At 32.9% G+C, this 12200-nt stretch overlaps 2 protein-coding genes across 2 annotated transcripts in view; both read right to left on the reverse strand.

Moving 5' to 3' along the window:
* Nucleotides 1–20, reverse strand: part of HELRODRAFT_180610 (hypothetical protein) — a gene marked incomplete at both ends in the record, with an annotated part of 1741 nt that extends 1721 nt beyond the window's left edge. The window contains one exon of the mRNA XM_009029915.1: nucleotides 1–20. This exon is cut by the window's left edge and continues 1342 nt beyond it. Coding sequence (XP_009028163.1) covers nucleotides 1–20 — 20 coding nt within the window.
* A 3159-nt stretch (nucleotides 21–3179) lies between these two features.
* Nucleotides 3180–12200, reverse strand: part of HELRODRAFT_193946 (hypothetical protein) — a gene marked incomplete at its 5' end in the record, with an annotated part of 10971 nt that continues 1950 nt past the window's right edge. The window contains 17 exons of the mRNA XM_009029916.1: nucleotides 3180–3402; nucleotides 3426–3897; nucleotides 4151–4273; nucleotides 4374–4476; nucleotides 4706–4815; nucleotides 5796–5912; nucleotides 6517–6597; nucleotides 6792–7708; nucleotides 7807–7948; nucleotides 8165–8317; nucleotides 8617–8703; nucleotides 8982–9131; nucleotides 9569–9601; nucleotides 10170–10406; nucleotides 10581–10724; nucleotides 11134–11310; nucleotides 11557–11739. Of these exons, the coding sequence (XP_009028164.1) occupies nucleotides 3589–3897; nucleotides 4151–4273; nucleotides 4374–4476; nucleotides 4706–4815; nucleotides 5796–5912; nucleotides 6517–6597; nucleotides 6792–7708; nucleotides 7807–7948; nucleotides 8165–8317; nucleotides 8617–8703; nucleotides 8982–9131; nucleotides 9569–9601; nucleotides 10170–10406; nucleotides 10581–10724; nucleotides 11134–11310; nucleotides 11557–11739 (3066 nt within the window). The 3' untranslated portion in view covers nucleotides 3180–3402; nucleotides 3426–3588. The remainder of the gene's footprint in view (nucleotides 3403–3425; nucleotides 3898–4150; nucleotides 4274–4373; nucleotides 4477–4705; nucleotides 4816–5795; nucleotides 5913–6516; nucleotides 6598–6791; nucleotides 7709–7806; nucleotides 7949–8164; nucleotides 8318–8616; nucleotides 8704–8981; nucleotides 9132–9568; nucleotides 9602–10169; nucleotides 10407–10580; nucleotides 10725–11133; nucleotides 11311–11556; nucleotides 11740–12200) is intronic.

The raw sequence follows: 12200 nt of genomic DNA on the forward strand, positions 1-12200 counted from the left end.
GTTTCTTTGTAAGAATCCATTTTAGTTGAGTTAACTTTTGTTTATGATGTTGGCGATATTGATGACGATGACGATGATGATGACGATGCTATGATGATGACGATGATGATGACGATGATGGTGATGATGGTGATGACGATGATGATGATGATGAATACGATGTTGTTGACACGCGAGAAAGACGAGGGGGGGTATTAACTTTTTTTTTTTTGATAAATTTTCACAAGTGACAAAAGCAGAGACTGTTATTGACGTTGTTGTTGCTGTTGTTGTTGCTGTTGTTGTTGTAGTTGTTTTAGTTGATATTTCTATTACTATTTGTATTTTTATTGCAGCAGCAGTATAAGCCAAAGCAGCAGCTGCAGCATTAAAAGTAGCAGCAGAACCAGTAGTAGTAGTAGTAGTAGTAGTAGTAGTAGTAGTAGTAGTAGTAGTAGTAGTAGTAGTAGTAGTAGTAGTAGTAGTAGATGTACTAGTAGTAGCAGTAGTAGTGGTAGATGTAGTAGTGGTAGTAGTGGTAGCTGCAGTTGTGGCTGTAGCAAAGGTCTCTCTCCTTGTAATTCTTTGATCAATAGTGGCTTACTCACCAGGCAGTGGCTAGTTTCTCTGGCGTGACGTCATATATCATGATTACGTCATCGTCGTCATCACAATCATCATCACTATCGTCGTCCTCACAATCATCATCATCACCATTATCGTCATCACAATCATCATCATCGTCTTTTACGATAATATAAATATTATTAATATTATCGTTAATATTAATTACTACAAATATCATAATTACTATTACAAGTAGTAGTAGTGATAGTAGTAGTAGTAATAGTAGTAGTAGCAGTAGTAGTAGTAGTAGTAATAATAGTAGTAGTAGAAGTTGCATTATTATTACTATTATCTTATTAATATAATTTTATTATTTTATTATTACTATTTATAATTAATAAAAGAGAATTGTAACGAAATTCATGGATTACCTCTATTCCATTGAGTGGGGCTGGTGTTCCCGAGGCATCTGATGTTATACATATTATAAATAATAATAATAATAGAATAATAATAATTATAATAATAATAATAATAATATTGTTTTATATAATATAAATAATATATTTAGTATTTGAGACTTATTAATGGTTAATGAATTATTAAACGATTCAAATCGTAAAAAAATGATTTTGCTATTGCTGTTACATCTATCTTTACATACATCCATCCAAACATACATACGTACATACACACATACGTACATACATACATGCATGCATACATACATACATACATACATGCATGCATGCATACATACATACATCCAAATATACTTACGTACATACATAAACATACATACAAAATTCGCAAGCGGAATTACCAAAAAATGAGATTTAATTAAATCTGAAAATATTGAAAAAATTTCTGGGAGTTTGTTTGTTTTTTGTTTGTTTGTTTGTGTGTGTGTGTATGCTTTTATATATAAATATATATTGCATGCCAACTTGGAAAAATGTAAACAAACAAGCATCAAAAAAACTTCAAACTATTATACAACATATGTATATATGTATATATATTTATACAAACATACATACATGCATACATACATACATGCAGACATACATACATACATATATACATACATACAAAAATATATACATGCAAGCGTATACACAACGGTTGTTGTTGTTGATGTTGATGTACTAGGCACTACACTGATCAATATTATTATAAGGAATTTTTTCGAGAATGGCTGTATGTATGTATGTATGTATGTATGTATGTATGTATGTATGTATGTATGTACGTACGTATGTTTGTATGTATGCGTGTGTATGTATGTATGCATGTATGTATGAATGTGTATATGTATGAATGTTTGTTTGTATGTATGCATGTATATTATTGTAAATATGTGATGTGCATACTTATAATGTATGGCTGAAATTTGATCATAAAGATGGGTTGTATGTTTTTAAAGAGGCTTATTGAATTAAAACTGAAGGTCACGTGATGATTTGTTGCGTCATCGTTATCTTTCATCATTTTTATCATCGTAGTCGTCGTCTTCATCATCGTCATATTTCGCCATCACCATCATCATCATCATCAACATCTAGCAACATCGCCATCCTCATCATATCTCCATAGGATAATGTGGAAGGTTTACATAGCCAGTTATTTTAAAATCATTTAATTAACATTTCTTAGTTCTTTCAACGACCTTACGTCTCTCTCTCTCTCTCTCTCACACTATCTATCCATCTATCTTCACTTCATCAATTATTCAACCAAAAAAATACCTCTCATAACATTTTTTTAAAATTTGTTTTCAAACACTTTAAAGCAGGTATGAAACTTTTAAATACCAATTTGGACGTACGCCACTGCTACGTAAGCACGATTGCATACGCACATGTACGTACGTGTATACAATAGCTATGTATGTGTACAACACGTTGGTATGTGTATTTGATACACATGTGGGCGTGTATGTAAGAAACAGCTCTGTTAAAATACCACAATGTTGACTACTTACGTAGTCTGTAGGTACTTAGCAAACGTTAAACGGATCACACAGTACAAAATCCTTCATTGTTATTATCATTTTAGACTCATGCATACATTGCAAGGTTGTGTGAATTAAGTTAGCAAGAGCGCACAGAGCAAAATAAATGACTGATGATATTCTTCGCCAATGTGATTGAATTTGTTAATTCATAACTACACCCAGAGTTATTAGATACAGACAAAATACTGTTATTTAGAAAAAAAAATTGAAATACCTCGTAAATACTGGAGTGTTTAAATACCATTCAAGAATTTAAGAACTCTAAGCACTCTAAAACTCTAGTGCATAGGTAAGATACCTGCTAATTATTAGCGATTCAGTGCATAGTGTAAAACAATGATACAGGCGAACATGGTTGGGTATTTGTACGTAATTTGTATGTAATGTCAATTTATGTTTTGTGTATTGTAGACTTTTGAAGAGGTTTGTTTGTACGAATGAAACAAAATAAAATGGACAAGACGATATCTTGATGCTTTCAACTGTACATTGAACGGTTATATAGAAATTTTATTGAAAAATGAAAGAGAACTAGAGTGTACAAATGTTTGAGTATAAATAAAAGTGTGTGTGAGTGTGTGTGTGTGTGTGTGTGTGTACAATACAAATTAAATAGTTAACTAGTTTAACAATATCGAATGACTGATTCAGAGAATAAAATGTTATCAATAACGCTGTAATATTTTTAAATGTTATCAATGACAATGAATGAATGAATGAAAAACAACACACCCAAACAAACAAATGAACGGTGTTTTGTTGAATGAGTATAACACAACTAATCAATATATAAATAAATACACAGCTCCACACTTAACCACAAACCCAGATTCATCCATGTCATCAGCAACATTTCATAGCCATCATCATCCTTATCAACCCATCATCAATTAAATTTAATCTGATCTATCAACATCTACCGATAATAAGACTAGAAGGAAAAAAAAACACAAACACATATACACACACACGAACACAAACACACACGCACACAGACACACACACACGAACAAACACACACAGACTCAATTAAGCATTGTATGTGCATCATATATATGCCTTCTCTGATCTTCAACGGTTTCTTTCCACTTAGCCTGTTCATCCCTAACTCCAAACATCTTATTCTTCATCCTCATAAACACGCCCCCACCGAACCCCTGCCTTCCGGACAGCCCCACGGAACCACTCTCAACCGGAAAATCCCTTCCGGAATCGTCGTCATCGTTAATAGAGGCGGACGCACCTAAAATGGCCGCCGATGTCGCCATGGGTGATCCTGGATGCTGACTTTGTGGTTGCTGGATGTTTAGAAGTTGTCTGTGATAATTCCTGACCTGTGAATGGAAAAATCTCTTTCTGGAAAAAATCTATTTATAGAAAAAAATCTAATTTTAGAAGACAAATCTATTTTTAAATTAGAGAACAAAACCACTCTTTAAAGTGTTATTTTTCGAGAAAGATGCAAACACACACACACACACACACACACACACACACACACACACACACACACACACACACATGCAAATATAAAAATGTTTTTTCAGGTACCAATTACATATTTTTAAAAATAACAAAGTTACACACCTCATCATTTTTATGCTCAACGTATGGTACATCTCTTCTTGGCAGGAGGGGGTCCAGACAAATTAGAAAAATCATATATAGGACAAGGATCGATACAACACATATTATGAATATTACCACTACCTAAAAATGAAAAGAAATGAGGCAATAAAATATTAAAATAAATAATATTTTTAAAATTAATTATAGAAAATAATAATTGAAATTAGATGAAATCTTTCACTTTAATGGTCATTGTATTTCTTCTCTGCCACTGGCAATCACATTTGTCACAAAAGTGTGGATGGTTGTTCAGAACTGGCTTGTCGACCACATTGTCACATTTACTTTTCAAAGAGTGGGGGTCAATTAGGGATATTAGGCAATACAATAGGAATGAAACATTTGATAAAACAACAAACAATACTAGCAACCATAATAATTTTATTTAATTCCTCATTAATTTTATTATTTCAAATTTTTTAATTTGACTATCTCTATTTGATATTTCTAGTATAATAAATAGTATTATAATATAATCTTCATCAAAAAAACTTTTGAAAAGAAATGAAAAACCAATTTCTTGGATCGTGGAATGACTGCACGTAGATCTTTTTGTAGGAAATCGTTGAATTCTGATTAGTAGCCGAGCAAACACATTTGCAACGCACATCCCCGTATTGGGCCTGTTTTTTAGTTAGTCAAATAAAGTAAAGTAAAGGGTTTTCATAGATTTTAATATTTTACTATTAAAAAGTATTTTTTGCATAAACCATTTGTAGCAAACCTCAGCAGCCAAATTAGAAAAAACAAGAAAGATAAATGTGAAAATAATCATTTCTACTATTACGATAAATCTAATTCCGGCATTAAACAAAAATTATCGCCTTAAATAATTAAATTAAAATCAAAACGTTTGTTTATTTTAAACTAAATTCACTTTTTAGTCCTTAATTATTAAGCGCTGTAGTTTTAAGTATAATGTAAACTTACAATTGACCCAAACCTTAGAATCGGCTGATCAAAACTCTATGGGAGTAGAGAACTACTACAACAGAGCTCCACGATACACAAACCACCAGTTATTAATTAAAACTAAAGGATCAATTGAAGAACTGCTCAAACTTACAACCCTTCACTGAAAAATCGCAATTCGGCAAGTCACAAGAGATAGTACAAAAGTTCCAATATTACAAGCCTAGCAAAATGGAATTTCAGTGCAAACCAAAACAAACTCTATCTCATTGAAAAATACATCAATATACAATAAAATAATATAAAAATGAATATATAAAATAATAAAATGGCGGTAATAATAATAATTAAAAATAATATTAAATTATATTATTTTTCGATGATGCGGACATATTTTCAATGGCAGAAATCCTTTCGACGATAGATGGACTGCTGAGACAGTAGACAGAGTAGATCTTATTACAATAAGGGAAGTCCAGGTTGATCTGAAAATAGAAATTATTGATCGATCTTTTTGTTGACATATAATTAACTCTCCGTAATTAATACTAAGCAATTATACATATATACTTAAAATAACCAAATAGCAAACGTTAACTATCTAGTAAAATCTACATTAATACAGTATTAAGTGAAATATGAAATCAAATGAATGAATGACCATAAATTAGCATAAATTATGTTAACCTACCTTACTAAGAGACTTAAGAGCTAGTACCAACCCGTCACCATGGCCTAACCTGGTGACCTGCTCGTCGCATTTGTATACTGTGTAACGTTGTAACAGATTTGATAAAACAAGANATACCTGGAGAAGTAATAACGACGATTATGACGATGATGATTAAGAAGAATATGGNGATAATGATTCANATGACTATGATGATGATTAGAGTGATTAAGATGATTACTAAGGCGATTCGACAGCGATGATGATGATTATTAAGGTGACGATGATAATGTAAAGAAAAACAATGATGATTATTAAAGACGACGACGACGATGATAAAGACTAGGAAGATAGTGATGATGATTAAAATAGCAGAAACGATAACAAACACACACACGCACATCACTGATGGGGTTATTGAGAGATAGATAGATGATGATCAGTCCAACTAATTTCGGCTTCTCATTCTCGAAACCGTAAGACTTGAAAAATGATTCATTCGTGAAAAGTAAAGTCGCGAATGTAAACAGACAAGTGACCCAAATCTGTGATCGGCGATGATCGCGATGGCTAAGATGATGACTTCGATGTAGAGCGATAATTATCATTATTATTATGGTAATTATTATCATTATTATTATGGTAATTATTATAATAAATAATAATAAACAAAAATAATACTCATAAATCTTACGAAATAGAATATAATAATCATCAGTGTGTAAGCTTTCTTCCTTCCGACCATCGCAAATGCCGCCAGGGCTAAAATCTCATCGTCACTCAAACTCACTGGCTTGAAACTCTGGACTAGAGAAGATGGGCGCTATATAAATTAGTGAAAGAATGAATGAGTGAACGAATGAGTGAGCGGCCAAATGTACTGCAATTCATTAACCTATGTTATGTATTAATGGGAAAATGAACAATTAAGTTACCAAACAAAGTGAAAGAACAAAAGATGAACGAATGAGTGAATGAATGAATAAACAAATTAATTAATTATAAAATTTAATTAACTCTAATGCTGCCAGTAAAACCGTCAAATGCCTGACTCGCTCCCTTAGTGGTCTTATCAATGAACATCAGACCGGATAGCGACCTACTCTTCAAAGAGTTCATATTAATATTCTTCGTACTTTCATAATTATCTTCATTATTACTATCTGCGTTAATATAATTATGCTTATTATCGTCAGCAGTAGTGATCTGTTCAGTACCGGTTTGTTTATTATCATTAAAATTGTGATCAATACTTTTAGTATTATTGTTATCACCAAATTTATTGAAGTTATCGACGAAACGTTCCCTGGAGTCATTATCATTACAGTAATTATCACTATCATTAGAATTACTGTTAACGAGTTTAGTGCTCTGGTAATCGTTATAAAGTAATTTATGTTTTCTCCTAAGACGACAGTTTAACACTTTAAGATTACTTTTAACACTGTTATTATTATTATTATAATAAGCGATATTATTATTAATTTTACTACTACTACTACTTATAGTAGCATTGGTTATATCGCCAGTATCAGTTTCACTCATGACGCTTAAATCATTAGCATCATCAGTGCCACTGAAAATGACATCTCTGTATCTGCTGTCACCGATGTTATCACTTCTATCGTAACCACCCCTACTCGGGCTAAAATCGCCTCTATAGTAACTTGAACCTAACTTCGGATGATTTTTGTTCGAATTTGTCAAATTTATAAACGGCGAAGCCATGGATAAGGGCGGCAATATTAAACCCGATTTGTCTGTGTCTAAATTAGGTGAATTCGTAGGTTTCCCCAAACCTATCTCCTCGTTGCCCTTCTTCTTAACCGTTCGAATTAGGTCGGCGTACTTCGTATTGAGGAAGATGCCACTGATCCTAATCGACGTATGCCTCCATGGCCCAACGACTTCAACTGGTGGCGCATCCACCGGGCCTAAGTAAATTATAGGTACGGTTAAATACCATTTTTAAAAAGCATAAAGACTATTAATTTGAAGAAGTCGAATTAAAAAAACGAAGAAAAAAACTAACTGAGTACTAAATAAATATGGTCTACGTTCATCTTGGCCGATTCAAACAACGTCCTAATTCTGACAGTTAGGGGACAGTCAGGGAAATCAGCAATCACTCCCCACTTATTAGAGCATAAGCAGACATATGCAGAGTAAAAGATCTTGGTATTGTATTTAAATACAAAGTTTTGTACTGGATAACGTTGCATCGTATTTGAATACAGCGGCTTTGCATTTAAATACAAATATTTTGTACCTCGCAGTGTCGTACTGCATTAAATTATACAATCTAATTGTATTAATAATGTATCACATGTCACGTAGTAAGTTATTTCTCAGTATTTACTAAATAACCACTAAAAATACCATAAACTGACCAAACAAGAGGCCACCACAATGATCCAAACGAATAGAAAAACGATGTTTCCCCAAAGACTGGCTAGAAATACAAACAACGTAAAGAGAGGGTAGAGAAAGCAGGCCAACAGTACAAACGTCAGGATGTAAACTTTGAAGAAATATATCAATGGCTATGGGGTGTTATAAAAAATATTATTCGTAATTAACATCTTTACTATAGACACACATACATGCACACACGCGCGCAAAATTTAACCCTTTTGTCAGTTTTCATCTTGTACTCTACAAATATTTGCTTCAAAATCTTCCATGGCAGGTAAGATAGCAGGCAGAAGATGTACAAAAATGTGAAAAAAATTAACGACCGTAGAATCTGTCATTAAATAAAACATACACAATAACTGATCACGTATCTTACAGCATTTATTATCTTTAATTAATACATATTGAATTCAATTTTAGCTACTACCTCATCTTCCTGGTTTATATTTTTTGCCCCCATCAATATTCCCGACCAGTACCACAGATAAACCATTGCGTAGAACCACATAAAAAACTAGGAAAATGATATTTTGTCACTAATTACTAATGAAAATGGTATTGGGTGCTTGCCTAGAATAAATTGTAAAGCTCTCCTAACTTTAATTTGTTCAAGTATAAAAGTCGATTTTGTAATAAATTAGAAATAAACTTACATTGAACAAAAATAAATTTAAAACATCCAAATGCATAGATGTAAGAATTTTATATAAATCAAATCTTATCACAATGAACAAACTATATAAAATTATGAATAAACAAATGAAATCAAATATATTTCCCATATTTACAGACAATTTTTTCCATTTTCTCATAGATGTCAGAGCAGAGCTTGAACACAATCGTCAGCATTGTGTAATGCTTCTTCTTTAATAGCAGATCATAAGTTAGAAAGTTGTAAAAATAAAGTGGTTTAGCTGATGAGTGCTTCACACATGTTAAAATCTTAGGGAAAAAGTTATAATTTATTTCAAAAATAATTATTAAACTTGTCTGTTGTTAGTATTGTTACTGAATAGCCAAGCCTCTGACCTTCAAACCCTTCTCCCAAACTTTTTTCAAGTTAACAATTAACTTTTATAATTAATAATTAATTTGATCAGTATGAATTTGAATATAAAAAAATAAATGAACTAATTTCAAAATGTTAGGATATTCCATAAAACCTCAGTAGACCTTTTTTGGCCTAGCTTATTTTTTGGGGGTTATGAAGGGTTCATTTCTAGATTCAACTACTATTTTCACAAATGTCAAATATTAATGTTGAAAATAATTAATAAAATAGAAGAACAGAAGAGTGAGGAACATACGCAATTAATTTGACAGAATTGAGCAAAAACAAAAGAAATTTATATAAGGTATTTAATGGAATCTTAAAATACCTGCGCACTGTATATAGCAACTTGATAGACGGCCTGTGCGCACATCAATAAGATCGTGAGTACCATCACATTTAAATCACGTAAATATACATCGAGCGCCCCGTTGAAAATATCGAAATAATATTTCGTCGAATTCATCTAATTTACTATTTCACTAATTTCAAATATTGAATAAAAGTGCAAAAAACGAATTTAAAAAAATCTATTCGATCACAAAACAACATGGTGGATTAGGTTAAATGTAAACTGCGATAAAATGAACCATTTACCAACAAGAAGCATTACGTGCACTGAAGCCCGTTAACCCAACTGGGTCCTCCAAAGCTATGTATTTCGAAACAAGCAGTTACGTATTAAAGTAGCATAATCTTACGAACGAATTAACAAAATCTATAAAATATAAACTCTAATTTCATTCAAAAATCAACCGTACTAAAAAAAAATAATGAGAAAGTGTGCTTTGATCATGAACAGTCACAAATCTGACGATCAATCATCAACCATTCAATTAATCAAACAAGCCAAATCAATCGACAAACCAACCGGCCAACCAGCCAACTAGATCAAACTAAAGTCCCTTCTTATACCCAACCTCACTAACGTTACCGTCACCAGTATCAGTGTCGGCACCCCCCATGGCGGAGAGCCTTTCAAGCAGTGGAGGATGGGAGTAATGAAAAGTGGAATAGAGTTTGTCAGTGATGGGGAATGATAAGTTGTCAAGATTCAACTTCACCAGAGCCGATTTTATGTACCTACAATAGCCTAACTTGCACGCGAAGCCGTCAGCCTGGAACTCGCACCTTCTGCTGTAGACTATCATCACGAATTGTAACAACTGTAAAGTGTGTATGTGTGCGTGCGTACAACTGTACACGCATGTGTGTGTGTGTGTGACAGTTTGTATGGCTGTGCGTGCGTATTGACAACAGTAATATTAATAGCAAGAACAATTATAATGGTACAATTTAATAACATAGCAAAGGAGAAATTACAACTTTAAAGGACGCACCTCGTTGTATGGTGAGAGTAAGAATTGAAATATTATCACCAATCCGATCATGGTTGGCTGTTCGTTGACGAAGCCGAATGACTCATAGAGGATCTTGTTATTGGAGAAGATAGCGAACAGGAAGAACATCAGGAAAAGGTTAACCTGGCAGGAAACATTTGTGCTTTTTAAATTCATTTTTCATTTTTCATCAATCAATCAATCAATCAATCAATCAATCAATCAATCAATCAATCAATCAATCAATCATTCGATCATTCGATCATTCGATCATTCATTCATTAACTTAACTTAGCCTAACATCTAAACCTCTGCTTGAAAAGTATATATTCTATAAATTGATTAACAAGTAGATAAATAGACGAATAGACAAATATAACGATTAACTGACCAAATGATTGACGAAATGAATGAATGAACGAACGGGCGAATGAATGAATGAAGAAACGAATAGAATGGATGAATGAAGAAACGAATAGAACGAATGACTGCATGGAAGGTCAAATGGATAAGTGAGAGACAGATTGAATGAGTACCAAATAACAACGGAAACCTGTGAGAAAATTAAATTCTTGAGGATGTGGTTGTAGCTCCAGTGTCCAAGTTCATGAGCCAGGACTCCTAATATCTCGTTGACGTTGCATCCCATCTTTTTCTTCTTCTCTTTTTCCTTCTCCTCCTGAGACGACGTCGTTGCTGCCATTGTCGCAGCCTCTGCAGCTTTCGAATCCTGTTTAAAAGTCGTTGAGGATTCTCGCAAATGACTGAAAAAACCGAAATTTTATGAATGATTGATGTGAACGAATTGATTGGGAATAAATGAATAATAAATATGAATAAATAAATAAATCAATTAACCAATCGAAGACTCATCGTCAACATTTTAAAAATTGCTAATTACAATCAGAGAAAACAAAACTGAACCTCACACAATCAGGACCAAACTCAAACTAGCCAAACAGCCAATCCCACTCACTTTTTCACTATCTTCTTCATCGTTCGCCTCTCTCTCCTTAATTAATCTCTCTCTAACGTCCACTTCATCGCCAGCATTATCATCGTCGTCATCTTTCCTCAACACCAAATCATCACCTCTCTTTGAATTTTTAGAATTTAGTTTCAAATTCTCATCTGTTTCTGGCATGTTAGCTTTCCTGAGCTGTTCATCCAAAAGAGTATCGAACAAGACGATTCGTTTGTTCTTGTAGAAACCATAGAAATATGCATTGCTGTGTGACGATCGTTTAGAACCTACATCACGATTTTTGTGGTTTTTTTTTCGTTTAATTCATTATATTTCGCAAATTTTTTTATTTCAGTCCTGTCCAATTGTTTATACTTATCATAACTATTTTACGAAAATTATGTTTATTGGTTAAAATATTGAGATTAGATATCTTTTAAAGAAAAAGTCACATGATTCGAGATTTATCACAGCCAATCACCAAACAGGTCAATCGAATGACCACACACACACACACACACACACACACACACACACACACACACACACACACACACACACACACACACACACACACACACACACACACACACCTTCAACTATATACAATTTCTTCAGGGGAAAGGCAATACTGCTTGCTAGATTTTCAATGTCAG

This window comes from Helobdella robusta (assembly GCF_000326865.2).
Source record: "Helobdella robusta unplaced genomic scaffold HELROscaffold_63, whole genome shotgun sequence".
Classification (NCBI taxonomy): Eukaryota; Metazoa; Annelida; class Clitellata; order Rhynchobdellida; family Glossiphoniidae; genus Helobdella; species Helobdella robusta.